The sequence below is a fragment of the Pseudoliparis swirei genome, chromosome 4 (assembly GCF_029220125.1).
Source record: "Pseudoliparis swirei isolate HS2019 ecotype Mariana Trench chromosome 4, NWPU_hadal_v1, whole genome shotgun sequence".
In the NCBI taxonomy this organism is placed as follows: Eukaryota; Metazoa; Chordata; class Actinopteri; order Perciformes; family Liparidae; genus Pseudoliparis; species Pseudoliparis swirei.
The window spans coordinates 32,484,900-32,503,301 of NC_079391.1; the positions used below are offsets into that span (position 1 = coordinate 32,484,900).

The 18,402-nt window shown below is 48.3% G+C and overlaps 1 protein-coding gene across 3 annotated transcripts; it reads left to right on the top strand.

Annotated features, from left to right (window-relative positions):
* The first annotated feature begins 8,466 nt into the window (after positions 1–8,466).
* Positions 8,467–17,846, top strand: kiaa0895l. Of its 3 annotated transcripts, XM_056413313.1 has the most exons (7): positions 8,488–10,095; positions 11,150–11,868; positions 12,643–12,786; positions 13,298–13,430; positions 13,522–13,827; positions 14,584–14,681; positions 15,617–17,846. In XM_056413313.1, the coding sequence occupies exons 2-7, from the start codon at positions 11,188–11,190 to the stop codon at positions 15,776–15,778; spliced, it is 1,524 nt and encodes a 507-aa protein (XP_056269288.1). In that variant the 5' UTR covers positions 8,488–10,095; positions 11,150–11,187; the 3' UTR covers positions 15,779–17,846. The 3 variants fall into 3 exon arrangements, with proteins under 3 accessions (XP_056269289.1, XP_056269290.1, XP_056269288.1); XM_056413314.1 differs by lacking the exon at positions 15,617–17,846 and having other exon boundaries at positions 8,467–10,095; positions 14,535–14,679; XM_056413315.1 differs by lacking the exon at positions 15,617–17,846 and having other exon boundaries at positions 8,469–10,095; positions 14,527–14,612.
* Positions 17,847–18,402: the final 556 nt, after the last annotated feature.

Here is an 18,402-nt window from a genome sequence, read left to right on the forward strand (position 1 = left end):
CGCCAAAGGAGGTACCGAGACAGAGTGGAATCACAGATGGAGCAGCGCGACACCAGGCGCCTATGGCAGGGGCTACGGACTATCACAAACTACCAGAGCAGACCCGCGAATGGTGAGTGCCGACGCATCCCTAGCGGACGACCTGAACTCATTTTATGCACGGTTTGAGGCTAGCAACAACAGCGCTAGCTCGCCGCTAACAACAACACGTTAGCGTAGCCGAGGTGAGTTCTACCGCTGGGGATGAACACACACTCTCTGTGACCGAGCACAGTGTGAGGAGGGCTCTGTTGAGGGTGAACACCAGGAAAGCTGCAGGTCCAGATGGCATATCTGGGCGAGTACTGAAGACCTGTGCTAACCAGCTAGCTCCAGTGTTCACCACAATATTCAACCTCTCCTGGCTGAGCCCGTGGACCCCGCCTGCCTCAAGAGACCCACTATTGTCCCTGTGCCCAAGAATGCTTCTCCAGCATGTATGAATGACTACCGACCGTGGCCCTCACCTCGGTGGTCATGAAATGCTTTGAGAGGCTGATAAAGGACTACATCTGCGCCTTCCTCCCTTCCTCCATGGACCCGCTGCAGTTTGCTTATCGCCCAAACAGATCCACAGATGATGCTGTCTCCCAGGTACTGCACACCACACTCTCTCATCTGGACAGCCAGAGGGGGGGCTATGTGAGACTGCTGTTCATTGATTATAGTTCAGCTTTCAACACCATAGTCCCTCCAGACTGGCCGGCAAGCTGATTGAGCTGGGACTGAACACTTCCCTGTGTGCTTGGATCCTGGACTCCCTGTCCGCCAGGCCACAGGTGGTCAGGGTGGGCAGACACACCTCAAATCCTCACCCTGAACACAGGATCCCCAGGGTTGCGTCCTCAGCCCCCTACTGTACTCCCTGTACACACATGACTGTGTGGCCAGGTTCAGCTCCAACACCATCATCAAGTTTGCGGATGACACAGTGGTTGTGGGCCTGATCTCCGACAACGACGAGAAGGCCTACCTGGAGGAAGTTGCTGATCTGTCACTCTGGTGCCAGGACAACAGCCTCATCATGAATGTCACAAAAACTAAGGAGCTGATTGTGGACTTTAGGAGGGTACAACAACAGAGGACGTACTCACCACTGGGGATTAACGGGACTACTGTGGAGAGGGTGAGCGGTATAAATACCTGGGAGTCCACATCACCGAGGATCTGACATGGTCAACAAACACAGACACTCTGGTGAGAAAGGCAAGGCAGCGCCTCTACCACCTCAGGCAGCTGAGGAAATTTAAAGTTTCCCAGAGGATCCTTCAGTCCTTCTACTCTGGAGCTGTAGAGAGCGTCCTGACAGGAAGCATCACAGCCTGGTTTGGCAACTGCTCCGCTCAGGACAGGAAGGCTCTGCAGAGAGTAGTGCTCGGCTGAGCGCACTATTGGAACTACACTCCCACCCTGCAGGACTTGTACACCAGGAGGTGCAGAACCAGAGCCGGCAGGATCATGAAGGATCCTCACCACCCCAACAACAGACTGTTTCAGCTGCTGCGGTCAGGCAGGCGCCTCCGTAGTCACGCTGCAAGAACAGAGAGACTGAGACGGAGTTTCTTTCCTCAGGCCATCAGGACTGTGAACTCCGACTTCACCAGGACCCCCACATAGACCCACACAACTGCCCCTCTTAGGCACACACACACACACACACACACACTTACTGTAAATATTGTGTTGTTTTTTATTTGTAAATAGTGTGTACTTGTTGCCCTTGCACATTCCTGCTGAGCATTGCCACTTTCATTTCACTGCACACCCTGTGTGTGTATGTGACAAATAAAACATCTTGAATCTTGAATCTTGAATCTTGAAGTGCTTTCATTGCGGAGAGGAGGGGCACACCGCGAGGGTCTGCTCGAAGCGCGGCGACCCTGCACCAGCTGGTCCGGGCGGCTCGGGTCCGTCCGGAGCGCCGCGTCGCGCTACACCAGCGTGGGGCGCCGCGAGTGCGGCGGCTGCCGCAGCTGCGACAGCGGGGATTGCGACCGCGGCGTCTCTGAGAGGAGACGCTGCCGGAGCGCCGGCAGGCGCTGCGGCTGCGGGGCCGCCGATTCCAGCGGAGAGCGCGGCGAGCGGCGTCACTGCTGCTGTATCTGACACACATGTGGTGAGTATGAATGAGGGAGTGAGTGATGGGGGTGATGGTGGTGATGGTGGCGATGGGGGTAAGGGTGGCGAGGGTGGGGAAGAGGGTGGGGAGGCTGGACAGGGCAGTGAGAAGCAGGCTGTGGGTGGAGTCGGGAGCGACGAGAGGGAAGGGAAAAAAGGAAAAGCGGACCAAGAAAATGGAGGGGATGTGGGGGGATCTGCCAAGAGCAGTGGGGTAGAGGCTGTGGGTGAGGTGGGAAGTGGGGAGGAGGAAGGAAAACAAGAAAAAGAAGGGGAAAAAAACAAACAAAAAAAGATTTAAAAAACAAAACAAAAAAATATTGGTGATGGTGGTGATGGTGGCACGGGCTTAGAGGTGGAAGTGGGAAGTGGGGTGGAGAATAATGAGGAAAGTGAAAAAGAGGAGGAAAAGGGGAAAAAAGACGAGGACAATGGTGGTGAGAAGCCCATAGAGGGGGTAGGACAGGTGGGTGGAGTCGAAGAGGTGGAGGAGGACGGTGCAGGGGAGGAGGGGGCGGAGCAGGTAGAGATGGACGAGGAGGAAGCAGGGGGGCAGAAAGAGGCCCCAAAAAGGAAAAAGAGCGGCCAGAGCGCCGGCAGCGAGGCCAAAGCCAGCAGGGTGGAGGAGAGGAGGAGGAGTCAGGGGGCGAGGCCGGTGGAGGATAGCAGTGATGAGGAGGGGTCAGAGGACAGCGACTCTCCTCTGATTTTAACAAATAGTCAGGAACAAAAGCTGTATACAGCCGACGAAATAAGTTTGTTTCTACATAAAACAAAAAACAAACAAAAAGTAGAGGTCAGGGATCACTTCCCTGACCTCGTGGCTTTTGTACAGTCGTGCCACTTCCACATGAGAAAAAAGAAACTAGACAAACAAGAGGTTTTTAGAATTAAAAAGTTTTTACCCAAAGTAAAGGAGTGCATCCAGCAGGGGGAGGTGGAGAGCTCCAATGTGTGTTTTAATTAATTTGTTGATTTTAAGTTTTATTTGTTTTTTAAGCTCTTTTCTTTTAATGAACACATTCAGAGTCTGAGTTTTAAACGTAAATGGAGCGAGGGACAGTAAGAAGAGAACATCAATTTATGAATTTAACAAGATGAAGGCCAACGATGTTCTCTTCTTACAAGAGACGCACAGCGACAGCACCAACGAGGCGGACTGGAGGAGGGAGTGGGGGGGGGAAGTCCTTCTGAGCCACAACACCAACCTCAGCGGAGGAGTGGGCTTCCTCTTCTCCAGGGCCTTCAGCCCGCGGTCACTGGAGGTCAAACACATCGTGGAGGGGAGGCTGTTCTTTGTGAAAGCACGGTTCGACCTTTTTAATGTTGTTTTAATTCATGTCTATGCTCCAACAACTGGGACAGAGAGGCAGCTGTTTTTATCCAAAGTTAATGATGTTTTAAATGACTGTGCCTCGGAGGATTTTTTATTCTTGGGGGGGGATTTTAACTGCACAGAGGATGATTTTAATGACAGAAACCACACAGAGCCACATCCAGCTTCACAGCAGGTGCTGAGGAGGCTGGTCCATTCTCATGGTCTGGTGGACGTGTGGAGAAGGATGCATCCGGACTGCCGACAGTACACATGGTCCCACGTTAGGGAGGGAAGGATCTCCTCAGCCAGGTTAGACCGTATTTATGTTTTTAAGCACCATTTAAATATTTTTAAAATGTGCAGCATTGTTCCGGCTGGTTTTACTGATCACTCTTTGGTTTTATGTCATGTTTTTATGTGGAATTTTTTACCCAGGAGCGCATATTGGCATTTTAATACAGTTTTAACTTTCGATAGGAATTTTAGGGAGGTGTTGTTTTATTTTTGGGGCATTTTTAGGCTGAGGAAGAGTGAGTTTAATAATCTTAGGCAGTGGTGGGACCGTGGTAAGGTAGAAATTAAGCTCCTTTGTCAGCAGCACACTTTCAACGTCACTAAAGACGTCACCAGATCTATGAAGGACCTGGAGACTGAGATAGTGGACCTAGAAAGTTTAAGCGAGTCCACAGGAGATCGAGGACATATTGAAGTCCTCAGTAAAAAGCGGCTCTCGCCGACCTGTTCGGTTAAAGTACAAGGCGCACTGGTCAGGTCCCGATTCCAGACCATCGCGAGATGGACACTCCTCTAGCTTCTTCTTCGGCCTGGAGAAGAGGAGTGGGCAGGGGCGAGTGATCCACTCACTGCTGACGGACGCAGGGCAGTCGGTTGTGGAGCCAAGCCAGATCCGGAAGCGAGCGGTGGGGTTTTACTCCTCCCTTTATGCCACTGAGTATAGGGAGGAGGGAGAGTCGACGGAGGGGCTCTGTGGGGAGCTGCCTCAGGTCTCCGAGGAGACTAATGAGGAGCTCGACAGACCCATAACCCCCCAAGAGCTGAAAGCTGCCCTGCAGGGAGGGCGCGCCCCCGGAATCGACGGCCTCCCCGCTGAATTTTACAAGAAATACTGGGATGTCCTCGGAGGGGACATCCTAGACGTCTTCAACGAGAGTCTGGCCTCTGGTTCCATGCCGATGTCCTGCCGGAGGGCAGTGCTAACGCTACTGCCAAAAAAAGGAAACCCGCAGGACATCGGTAACTGGCGCCCTGTGTCTCTGCTGTGTGTGGATTATAAGCTTCTGTCCAGGGTCCTGGCCTCCAGGCTGAGGGGAGCTATGGAGCAGGTCCTCCATCGGGACCAGACCTACTGTGTGCCCGGCAGGTCCATGGTGGACAACGTCCACCTCATTCGGGACGTTTTGGAGGTCTCCAGCTCGTTGGGTATGGATACTGGTCTGATTTCTAGATCAGGAAAGGCTTTTGACCTCGTTGGACACGGCTTCCTCTGGAAAGTTCTGGGGAAGTTTGGGTTCAGCGCTGGTTTCATAGCTAAGATCAAGGTGTTGTACAGTAATGTTGAGAGTGTGCTGAAGATAAACGGCAGGCTGTGTGCTCCTTTTAGAGTGGGTAGAGGGGTCCGGCAGGGCTGTGCTCTGTCCGGGATGCTCTACGCACTCTACCTCGAGCCCCTCCTCATTAAAATACGCTCTAGCCTGCATGGTTTGGTTTTACCTGGTTTTAGTAAGAGAATGATTTTATCGGCATATGCCGACGACGTTGTTGTTTTTATTAAGAATCAAAATGATGTAAACCTTTTAAATCAAATAGTACATGATTTTAGCACGGCATCATCAGCGAGGGTGAACTGGAAGAAAAGCGAAGCCCTCGCTGTGGGGGAGTGGCGTGGCGGCCTCCCGGTTCTTCCACAAAAGCTCATATGGAAAAAGGACGGTTTTAAATATTTAGGAATATATCTGGGGAAACCGAGCATGGTCCAGAAGAACTGGGAGGGCGTCACAGAGAAGATAGAGGGGAAACTTTCCAAATGGAAGTGGCTGCTCCCCCAGATGTCTTTTAAGGGTAGAGTACTGGTTTTAAACAATCTTATTGCATCCCAACTGTGGCACAGGTTGACAGTTTTAGACCCTCCCTCTGGCTTCTTAGCCAACATACAAAAGAAGATGGTGGATTTCTTTTGGGAGGGTCTACACTGGGTGCCACAGGGGGTGCTGTTTTTAGCCAGAGAGGAGGGGGGACAGGGCCTTGTCCACCTGGCCAGCCGGACGGCCGCTTTTAGATTACAGTTTGTTCAGAAGTTTTTAACGAGTCCGGGGTTTTTAGTGTGGCGAGACGTGGCCAGCTGCATCCTCAGACGTGCTGACAACCTGGGGCTGGATACTGCTCTGTTTTTAATAGACTCCAGCATTTTAAAACTAAGTGGGCTGCCTCCTTTTTATCAGGGTGTTTTTAAGTCGTGGGCCCTTGTTAAGCACGAAAGGTGCCCACAGTCTGACTCTCTGTTCTGGTTGTTGAGAGAACCATTAATTTATAATGCACGACTGGACATTAGCAGCAGCGTCACCCTGGACTAATGGGCGCTGCTGCAACAAAGACCCTTTCCTGCAGCAGTTGGTGGATGCAGTGGGGCCGACGCTGAGCGACCCCGGCCCTGGGCTCCTGCTGGGATGCATTCCGACCGGGTGGCGAGGAGGCTCCTGGAGCTGTGGAGGCAGAGGCTGACCGGGGTGGAGAGGAGCCTCCTCAACGACTACAGCCAGCGGAGAGCAGAGCCGGACCCTGCAGACCCCTTCCCAAACATCTCCTCAGCCCGGGGCTAGGGGGACTCACCGGCCCCCTGCTAAGAACGAGCCACCCAGAAAACTGCACACTGAACAAAGCAGACAGGAAGACTTTGTATTTTAACCTCGTGAAGAGCATCAACAGGTCCAGACTGTGCAACAGACCGCCCACTGTGTGGTCAGAGAGACTTGGGCATGGAGGCCCTGGCCCGCAGTGGGGGTCCTATACAAGCCTCCCCTGAAGAAAAGGACCGCTGACCTCCAGTGGCGGATTTTACACGGTGCTGTCGCGTCCAACGCTTTTATTTCAGGCATTAATCCCGCTGTCCTGAGCCAGTGCCCCTTCTGTGACCTCCGGGAGACTATTTACCATGTTTTTAATGAGTGTAAGAGACTTTTGAGTTTCTTCGCTCTTTTAACATTGGTTTTTAGTCTTTTAATGTGGCTTTTACAGAGAAGGTTTTATCATGGGAGCTGCCTACAAAAGACGGAAAAAGAAAAATGGCAGCTCCTTAATTTTTTATCCGGAGAAGCCAAAATGGCCATTTATTTAACAAGGAAGTCCCGGGTGGAAAACAGAGAGGGGCAGGAAGCCAGGGCAGTGTGGCTCTGCAACATCAGAGCCAGACTCTGGCTGGAGTTCAGATTTTATAAACACATTGGAGACCTGGATGCTTTTAAACAACGCTGGTGTTTTAAAGATATTGTTTGCTCTGTGGTGGAAGAGGAGCTGGAGTTTGCACCACTTTTTATGAGGTAAAACATGTTTTATTTGTTTTTAATGTTTTGTTTTTTGGTTGTGGTGTTTTTTATTTTTATTTTTTTATTTTAATTTTAAACAACCTAATTTTTTAAAGCACTTTATTTTTAAGAAGCTATGTAAAAACTGAGAAAATGTGAAATAAAGTGTTTTTCAAAAATCAAAAAAATCTTCTCTCTCTCGCTCTTCCCTCTCTCTCAATCTCTCTCTCTCTTCTCTCTCTTCTCTCTCTCCTCTCTCTTCTCTAAACATAACTAACGTCAGTAAACAGCTGAACAAGACTTTGAAATCACGGATTTCGTGAGTTTTTGTTTGTTTATTTTTTTAGGAAACATCGGACCAGTTGTGACGTCATGTTTTCAGCAGCGCTAATGTTGTGGTTGATTTATCATAAAACAACGTCAGGGAACAAACACCGTCATGACCTGTTTGTCTGGTGCTGTGCGTCAGAGGAGAAGGAGGTGCACCCGTTTCGTAGCACTGCGCGGAGGAGGAAGTGGAGGAGGAGGAGGGAGGGGCACGGCAGGGGGAAGAGGGGCGGGGGGGGGGGGCTCGTGAGCGTCGCGGAGCATGTCGGGGCGAAATTCTCACAAGAACTCAAATAAATGCCCCGTCGGATATTAAAACACATTTGGGGGGGACTTGATGACAGAGAGAGTCATTTTTATTCTTAAATACTGATGAATGAAAAAAGTGGTCTCCAGCAAAAAGGGCACTTTTCTCATCCGGGGCAAAGGGGCTGGTGCTTGAGCACCACTAGGGCTCTATCTGTGCACGTGCCTGTGTGTGTATATATATATATAAGCTAGTTCTGAGGTTCTGCATATACCTGCCCATAGGCCCCGCCTCTCAATATTGGTAATCCAATCAAAAGACGTGCACGCACTACGCCTGCTAGCTGGCTCCTGTGCCGGTTCCGGGGCCAGCTAGCAGGCCTTCAGGAGCCAACTCTAAAGCTGATTGGTTGACACAACATTTTCATTCCCATTCACTTTAAGCTACCAGCGCCCGCAATGTTGATTCTGAAGGCCTAAGGGCAGATTTTAGCCCCCTGGCAACACACGATGGCTGAATATGATTGGATAAAATATCTAACATAAAGACCAGCCCTCCAAATCTCAACCTGGGGCTGGAAGCAGTGCAACCAAGAGGAACGCTATGAAATGAAGAGTATAACTCTTATTCTGGGGAATAATTGAATACATATTTGAGGGAACATTTATTTTAAAAAATTTTTATATTCTGATGTTTAGGCCAGCAGAGAAGGCCTTGATGGCCCTGACGGCCCGCCACTGATATATATATATATATAAATTAGTACTGTGAAACGATTACAAATTTTTATCGGATTAATCACAGGTTTTTGTGGATTAATCATGATTAATCACATATTACCGATATTCTCGGTATATTTTGGGAGAACATAGAGATTTATGACAAAAGACGGATATATACATTTATACATTCTTCTATACAATGGTGCTGCAACTCAGCAGTTATTTAGCAGTTTTCTTCCATATGGAACATTAATACATCTTCATCCTAAACAGAATGTTTAACCCTCCTGTTACCTTTCGGGTCAATTTGACCCCATTCAATGTTTAATGTCGGTGTTCTTTGGGGTCAATTTGACCCCAGGCTGTTTTTCACTGTGTCAAACATATCAGAAATATCAACTTTTTTATTTATTTAAAGGGCTATTTAGGTAGTCAACAAACAAACATAAAGTACCTCACACTTAAACTTGGGAAGCAATATTAATTCTAATAATTTTCTGGAGGTTTTAATTGCTGGGGTCAAATTGACCCCGAGGGTAAAATATGTTCGTAAATGTAAAGGTAACAGGAGGGTTAAACAGAGCATGTTTCTCTTGTTTGTCAACCATTAACTCCACCATGATACAATCTAAAGGTGGACAGATTGACAAGTGACTTTTTTTTGCTCGGTCCCGATGCGCGCGCACGGAGCTCTGTGGCGCGCCAGACGGAGATCGATAAGTGTTAACGCAACGCGAAGAGACAGAAATGACATGCTGCTGTGGAGATACGATCAACAACAGACGTTTAGTTTAATAAAAGAACAAAGACGTGCTCTAGAGAACATGTCAGGGGGCGGGCCAATCTTTTTAATGTCATGCGATCTACCGACACTACGCCGCGATCGACTGGCAGGTCGCGATCGACGTGTTGAGACCCTGATCTACAGGAAGTAAAAGTCGTAACAAGGTTTCCGGAGGTGAACCTGCGGAAGGATCATTACCGATGAACAGACCGTCTGCATGAGAGCGGACAGAGTTCAGGTTGAAGTGGTGGATTGGAAGCTCATTTTGCAAGTGACTTTTTTTTCGTCCCAACGACCAACAACAGACGGATTGGAAGCTCATTCTGCGCATGCGTTAAATGCGTAAAAAAAAAAAAACTAGTTAAACCTGTAATTGGATTAGAATATAGAATAGAATAGAATATACACTTTTATTAATCCCCAAGGGGAAATTAGTTCTCTGCATTTAACCCATCCTTAGTTATTAAGGAGCAGTGGGCTGCGGTGAAGCGCCCGGGAAGCAACTGGGGGTTCAGTGCCTTGCTCAAGGACACTTCGACTTGCAACTAATGGGGAGAGCGGGGATCGAACCCACAACCCTGCGGTTGCAGGACGGCCCTCTTACCCCACTGAGCTAAAGCCGCCAAGAGAACTGAGTTAACGCGTTATTTTTCACAGCACTAATATAAATATGTATTTATATATAAATATCGACATATACAGACAATGCGCATAAAAGGACATCGCGGGCTCCCGTCCTTTCCTCGGGTCCTACGTCATGACGCAAGGGGAGCGTCGCGCGCGCCGTGGCGTTACGTCGCGCGTCATAACTTCCAACACAACCGCCGCTTCCTGGCCGGCCCCGGCAGGCGCCTCAGGCCCGCTCAGCAGAGAACCGTTACCCGCTCGTCATCATCACCATCATCATCATCTCCACCGGGCCGCGAGGAGCCGCCGCCGCCGGTATGTGAGTGAATGAACCGGCCGGAATCGAGGAGGAAGTCCCGGGACGGAGCTGCTCGGTGAGTAGCTCGTTACCGGTTACCGACTGGCTGCCATTCATGTTCTCAACTGTAATCACAGCAGTGACATCACCTCCATCTTCCTCATCTTCCTCACCGGCCGGCAACAATGAGCACAACCAGTGTGTGTGTGAGGGGGGGGGGTACCTATGTACCTATGTACCTATGTACTTGTGGTGTACTTGTCGTGGCTCTACCGGTGTACTTGTGGTACTTCTCGTGGTATTTAACAGCTGAGAAGGCTCTGCTCGGTGTTCAGTGTGTATTAATATCTTCACCAGCGACTCCCAGTTTGTAAAAACTGCTAAATATTTAAATATCTTGCAGTACTTTCACCAGAGGCTCGACCCCCCCAGTGTGTAACTCCCTCATGGCTGAGTATATATTTATTTAAAAGAACATCTTTGTATGAAAATGATTGAGGTATTTGTACTCTGCTTGAGTATTTCCATTCATTCCATATACGTCTATTATACTACATCTCAGAGGTAGATATTGTACTTTTTATTAGAGTTATATTTATATCAGAGGTAGATATTGTACTTATTATTTCACTATATGCATATTAATGCAGCAGTAAGATTAATACATGAGCATCAGATGGCATTCGACATCAATACTTCTACTTACTTTGCTTGATTGTTTGAGTGCAGGAACTTTTAGTATTTATTTATTTATTTGTTTTTATTCATGTATTTTGCACAATTCAAACAATAAGATCCAAAATAAATGAAGACGAGGTGCAGGAAGAGGCCAAAAGCCAGCTGGTCTTATTTGAAGCCTCCACCTAATATAATATTAGAATGTTAGATCATTACAAACATAAAATGAAATATGACGAAGAACAAAAGAAAAATAAATTAGTACTTAACTTCAGTAAAATCATTTAAATCAATTATTTCCAAAATGTTGAATTTTTCTTTTTTTTAAAGAGAAATTATGACGAGGAGAGAAATATTAAAGAACACGTAGAGGAAGTAAAAAAGAAGCAAGGAAAGTAAAATGCAACATGCATATGAATACAGCAGTAATAACGTAACCGTCCGGTCCACAGCGGCGGGCCGGAGACACCGAGGCGTCGCGGCCGTGGTGATGGTGTTGGACTCGGGGGAAGTCTTCATGGATCCGGTCGAGGGTGAGCGCGTCCCGGTGGAGTCGGGCGTGCGGGCGCCCAAAGCCGCCGCGTCCAGGAGGAGCGACATTGCGAAGAAGGAGAAGGCGTCCCACAATGGACTTCCGGCCGTGGCGAGCAGCGGCCAGGCGGCGCCGAGGAGGCCGTCTGCGGCGCCGCCGAGCGGCGGGGCCGCGCCCAGGCGACCCCTCCGCCGGCCCCTCAGCCTGGATATGACCCCCCGGCGCCTGCGGTGTCCTGAGGAGCCGCCGGCGGACGGGCGGGTCGCGCGGCCGCCCTGGCGGAGCGGCCCGGCCGCCCCGGCGCCCCCGACCCGCGGCTCGACCGGCCCGGGCGGCTGGTTGCGCCGCAGCGAGAGCACCCGCTCCGTCAACTACCCCCCGGGGCTCCGGGTCGGCGGGGGCCACATGAGACCCGCCACCTCCCTGCCGCACATAGCGGGGAGGGAGGCGGGCCGCTCGCCGCCCGCCCCCCCCAGGGCCTGTCTGCTCGTGGCCCTGCGGCCCCTGAACCTGGACCGGGAGAAGCGGACCTTCTTCCAGTCCGACTACAAGTACGAGCCCCAGTTCGAGTACGAGCAGCCGGAGCCCCGGAGCGTGTTGGACAAGTACCAGGAGGGATCAGGACTCTTCCTGGAGCAGGTACAGCACCCGGCCTCTAGGGGGCAGCGGAGTTCATCAGGCGGCAAGCTGCCGCTCTGCAGCCTGAAGCCGAACGCATGAAGAATAGACTTCTATACAACCAGAGGAGTCGCCCCCTGGTGGTCAGGAGAGAGAACGCAGCTTTAACACATGAAGAATAGACTTCTATACAACCAGAGGAGTCGCCCCCTGGTGGTCAGGAGAGAGAACGCAGCTTTAACACATGAAGAATAGACTTCTATACAACCAGAGGAGTCGCCCCCTGGTGGTCAGGAGAGAGAACGCAGCTTTAACACATGAAGAATAGACTTCTATACAACCAGAGGAGTCGCCCCCCTGGTGGTCAGGAGAGAGAACGCAGCTTTAACACATGAAGAATAGACTTCTATACAACCATTGGAGTCGCCCCCCTGGTGGTCAGGAGAGAGAACGCAGCTTTAACACATGAAGAATATACTTCTATACAACCAGAGGAGTCGCCCCCTAGTGGTCAGTAGTGAGAATACAGCTTCAACACGTGAAGCATAGACTTCTATACAACCAGAGGAGTCGCCCCCTGGTGGTCAGTAGTGAGAATGCAGCTTTAACATGTGAAGCATAGACTTCTATACAACCAAAGGAGTCACCCTCTGGTGGTCAGTAAAGAGAATGCAGGTTTAACACTCTGCAGAACCCAGGTTGCCGCCTGGTCACTCCTCATTCTGTCTGTGGAGTTCAGACGACGATGATGATGATGAGGATGATGATGAGGAGGAGTTTTCTGTGTACTTTCAGGCGGTGGGGATCATGGAGTGCGTCCTGAAGAAGTTCGACTCCTACGAGAACTTCGAGGCGGTGACGGGCGGCAGCGTTCTCCCTAAGAGTCAAGTGTGGGCCGCCGTACGCAAATACCTGCAGAAAGAAGGCTGCGTGGGGGAGGTGAGCAACAAGCCACGCCCACTTCACCAACGAGCCCAACCATTGGCTCCTCACAACACGGAGCCGCGTCACGGCCAGGACCCGTAACCACGGGGATGATTTATTCATCCTGCCATCATGGATTCAGCTTCTTCTGTCTAGCGCATGTTCAAAGAGAAACGATTAGTTATAAATCTTCCCTCGGGCTGTGTGTCGTTCACACACACAAACACACACACACATACACACACACACACAAACACACACACATACACGCGACTGCTCTTGCAAAAACATGGCAAAGTAGAAACCGTTTGATCCTTAAACAAACTGTGTATGTGTGTCTTTGTGTATGAGTGTCTGTGTGCGTGTGCGTGTGTGTGTGCGTGTGAGTGTGTGTGCGTGTGAGTCTGTGTGTGCGTGCGTGCGCGTGTGTGTGTGTGTGTTTGTGTCTGTGCATGTGTGTGTGTGTGTGTGAGTCTGTGTGTGTGTGTGTGTCTGTGTGTGTCTGTGCGTGTGTGTGTGTGTGCAGGTCGTGGTGCGTCTGTCTGACGAGCTGCTGTCCCAGGCGGTCATGGTGGTGGAGAGCTGTCGCCCCACGCTGACCATCAACCTGGCCGGCGCTCGGCAGCACTGGCTGGAGGGGATGCTGCGGCACGAGATCGGTACGCCGCCGCCGCCACCGCCGCATGCTCAAACCCAACGCTTGCCTCGAGTTCTGATCCAGAGGTTCCTCCTCCTCCTCCTCCTCCTCAGGCACACATTACCTGCGCGGGGTGAACAACAACCTGCAGCCGTGGAGCTCCGCCGACGGCAGGAAGCGGTTCGGCCTGCAGCCGGCCAACCCCACGGAGGAGGGGCTGGCCAGCCTGCACAGCGTGCTGCTGCGCCGCCAGCCGCACCTGTGGCGCGCGGCGCTGCTCTACTACACCGTGTACCACGCCGGCAGCATGAGCTTCGGACGGCTGTTCGGACACATCGGCCGCTTCGTCCAGGACCCCGACGTCCGCTGGGAGTACTGCCTGAGGGCCAAGAGGGGCCAGACGGACACCTCGCAGCCAGGTGAGCACACACAAACACTTATGCACATACACACAAACACCTATGCACACATACTCACAGACACACTCACTCACAGACAGACACACAAACACTTATGCACATACACACAAACACCTATGCACACATACTCACAGACACACTCACTCACAGACAGACACACAAACACTTATGCACATACACACAAACACCTATGCACACATACTCACAGACACACTCACTCACAGACAGACACACAAACACTTATGCACAAACACACACACACCTATGAACACACACACTCACAGACACACACACACACACACAAACACCTATGCACACACACATACACACACTCACAGACACACAAACACCTATGCACACACACATACACACACTCACACACACAAACACCTATGCACACACACTCAGACACACTCACTCACAGACACACACACAAACACTGATGCACAAACACACACACACCTATGTACATACACACAGACACACACTCACAGACACACACACACACACAAACACTTATGCACAAACACACACCTATGTACACACACATGCTGCATTCTCTCTCCTGACCACCAGGGGGCTCCTCTGGTTGTATAGAAGTCTCTTGATGTATTCCCTCAGTAAACATTGTAAACATGAGTTCATGTCTCAGCCTCTAGTCTCCAGTCTTCTTCTATACAGCATGATGTCATCGTTCAGTGCTTTAGGGTCGTGTGCAGTGGAGCGTGTGATGGTTCCACTTCCTGTGGTCCTCAGGGTGCTTCAGTAAAGATCAGGTCTACCTGGACGGGATCCTCCGAATCCTCCGACACCGACGGACCATCGACTTCAAGATGTTGACTTCTTTAGGCAAAGTGAGTGTCAACACATTTAAATAATAACGGCTTTTATTACCAGTACATAACTCTATGAATGTATGTGAACATGCAAGAAACAGGTAATGACAATATAACTTTTACTTTTTTAGTTTAAACTGGTGAAAGTTTTTAATCGTGAACAAATAATCAAAACAAAACTAACTTTATTTTATCGTTTCATGGGTTCACATAAATATACAAAAGCATGAAATAATCAAACTAAAATGTAATATTAGAAAAAAATGAAATTCAAACCTTAACAAGACACAATCATTTACAATAATTAACCAGAGAGAGACTGATGGAGATATGAAGAAAGAGAAATGAGACTAAAGAACTACAGCAACAAAGAGGAAGTGGATTCATATTCATGGTCTGCCCCCTGCTGGCCGTTGTGGGTAAAGACAGGAAACTGGCACATTGTGAATTCACCAGCTTTCTCATCAGTAAAATATGTTAATAAAACACTTCAGGGGGGAAATATTTATCATTCAATGTTAATATTTTTTATTTATTTCCATTATGATTAAAAATGTTACATTATATATATTAATGTAGATTATTAAACAGATTGACTTCCAGGGTTTGATGTCTTGCATAATACAATCTACTATTACCTCATTTTATTGTAATGCAGCATATTTAGTAGATCTCTACGGGTAGATTACACATCTTTCTTGGTGGTTTCCTGCTCGTTAAATCAGCTGCTGTCCTCTTTAACTAAACTATGTTGTGTAAAATACTATAATTCAACACGCGTACTGTAAATATACATCGGAGGAGTTATTGTGGATTTTGTCGCCATTTTTTTGGATTAGTGAACCATTTGATAGTTTTGAAGCACTTGAGTCCATGTATTTAAGAGTTAAACTTCCCTCTCTGTCCACCAGGTGTCCTCTCCTCTGACTGACGGTCTTCTTCTCCTCTTCCAGGTGTCTTTCGAGGACGTGGAGATGCTGCGTCCTCTGGCGGTTCTCCCGCGGACCAGAATCCCTCACTTCATGCGAGACCAGGTGCGCTACGCGCAGCACCTGGAACACATCGTGTCCGTCAACGACCTGGACGACTCTGCGCTGGAACACCTGCTGCCCTGAACCCAAGAAGAGGAGGTGGAGCCACACAGACTGTCCATGTGGTGCATTTAATATACTTCATTTTTTTTACCCAGTATTATCAACGCTTTATTTGAGCAACTTTCTTTTTTGTAAAACTTGAATGATACGAACAAAAAGGGACGTACACACTGACACCTCTATCTCCTTTGTTTTCACTCTTGTCCAATGCATGACGCCCCCCCCCCCCTTTGCTACTACTATGAAGTTACCTCAATACTGCAACTCCACGATGTAACCGACGTAATATATGTATCTCGTACATAATCACTGCATCCAGCGCACTAACGCGTGGCGTGCGGATTTAAATATGCTTTATTTATGCAATTATTTAAGTTTTTTTTTTACTTTGAGAGCGCAAACTGAATGTCTCTGGTATCAGCTTTATACATTTTTTTATTCTATTTTAGACTATATTGTTTTTATGCCTTTAGATTGTTTGCATTGAAATAAATAAAAAAAGGACACCAAGGACACACATTTAAAAACAAAAACCCGGGGGAGTGAAGCTCAGACTGCCCGGGGGTATCAGTGTTATCAGACGATGATCAGCTGAGTTACGGTCTTAATTGTCCTTGGTGGTCTTTTCTTTTCACATCTTGACGCTACTGTGATGTGAAGCCCCGCCCCCACGCGCCGCAGAAGGCAAACGTTCTCACGCTACGTTAAAGGAACATCTTTGTTGCAGAAAGTTAGATGAGATTTATATAATTCTCGTGTAAAAAACAAAACACCAACGTTAGCATGTCCGGCTACTAACGGGCCGTTAGCTCCTAACTCCTTCAGGGTTTCGATGTCGTAAAAAAAAAATAGGACAACGGACATTAAAAGCGTAGTTCAGAAAAGAGAAACATTCGGTAGAGAACTAGAAACCTTTGTTAGAATAAACAGTCTGAACATACGTTTCCTACGTGGTTTCCACCAATTCGCGGTGCTAACGTTAGCTCAATTAGTCACAGCCTGATGCCATCTGCTAACGGAAGTTGTCTTTTCAGTTGGCGACAATGAGGCTAACATCTGAGAAGCTGCTTTTGTCGAAGTTTCCTACTTTTATTTACTGTCTTTATTTTTGACATCTTCTACGTGGTTTCCACCAATTCCCCGCACTAACGTTAGCTTAACTAGTCACAACCTGACGACCATCTGCCAACCGAAGTTGTCTTTTCCGTTAGCGACAATGAGTCGCCGGCTAACATCTTAGAAGCTGCTTTTGTCGGAAGTTTCCTACTTTTATTTACTTTCTTTATTTCATTTTATCTTGTACGTGGTTTCCACCAATGCACGGTGCTAACGTTAGCTCAATTCGCTAGCGAGTCACAGCCTAACGCCATCTGCTAACGGAAGTCGTCTTTTCAGTTCGCGACAATGAGGCTAACATCTGAGAAGCTGCTTTTGTCTGAAATCAAAAAGAATTGCGACGGTAATCTTTTTAAAAATTGTGCGATAATGTTAAGCTAACGTAACAGATAGCGCATTTCCAGTCTTAATGCTAAGCTAAGTTGACCAGTATCGCATTCTTCTCATCTAACTCCCTGCAACAAAGCAATTCAGTGAATTTTCCTAAAATGTCGAGCTATTCCTTTAACGCGTAGATTAACTGCCAAAGTAGAATTTGTGGGCGGAGTCACGGGCCGAGGGGGAGGGGGGATGTCGTTAGCGTGCCTTCGATGGGTGTAGCGCTCATCCGCTGGAGCTTTCCGTGTGTTTGTCGGCTGCTTTTTACCGCGTTGAACATTTAAAACCTTCAGCTGTCCGGTCGGGGGCTTTCACTTTGCGACAGTATTGAATCAGGATCAAACGTAACAACAAAAAACAACTTGACCAAAATGTGAATCCTCCTCCTGTGATTATGAAAATGTTGAATTAGATCGATATGAAATTGATTCTGCTGTTTACAATTTAAGCCGTTTGGAAAGCAGATGTAGGTTGTTTTTTTAATTTGGAGCATGTGGTCCTCATCGAAACCTCCGGCCTGGACCGGCCTCGACCTCCAGGGCGGGAAAACACCTCGAGGTTCCCGTTCATTTATTAAAAAGTACACACACTTGAAGGAGCTCTCTGGTCTCTTTTTATGAAGCCGGGCTGAAGCGTGGCATCTTGGGAGTTGTAGTCTCCGTTGTTTTAACGGACAATAAATCTTCTTCTTTTTAAGATCTTGATGTAATGCGGCAGAAATGTTCATTTGTGACAGACGGCGATGTTTGTGTTGTCGTTTCATTTTAATGAAATAGCCGCGAGTTGACGTTAGCTCGATACAGCTACTCTAGCTAACGTGCGTCACGCTAGAAATAAGTCAAAGTATTAATATCACATTGTAAAAAGACTCACATTTCACTGACATTCAAAGCTGCATTTTTACAAGTCACCTATACAAATTGTGTTGCTGGTGTATATATGAAATACTTATTAATCATGCATTCATATATAAAAGCAGAATTCTACTTCATTGGGATTTTCAGATTGTTTGGTTTGTCAAGAAAGTGAGAAATGACGTCACAATTACCCAAAAGCCCAAAGTGACACCTACAAAGGTTTGTATTGTCCATCCATCCAAACTCAACATGAATACAATAATATTATTATTAAATAACATTGTTCAGATCAAA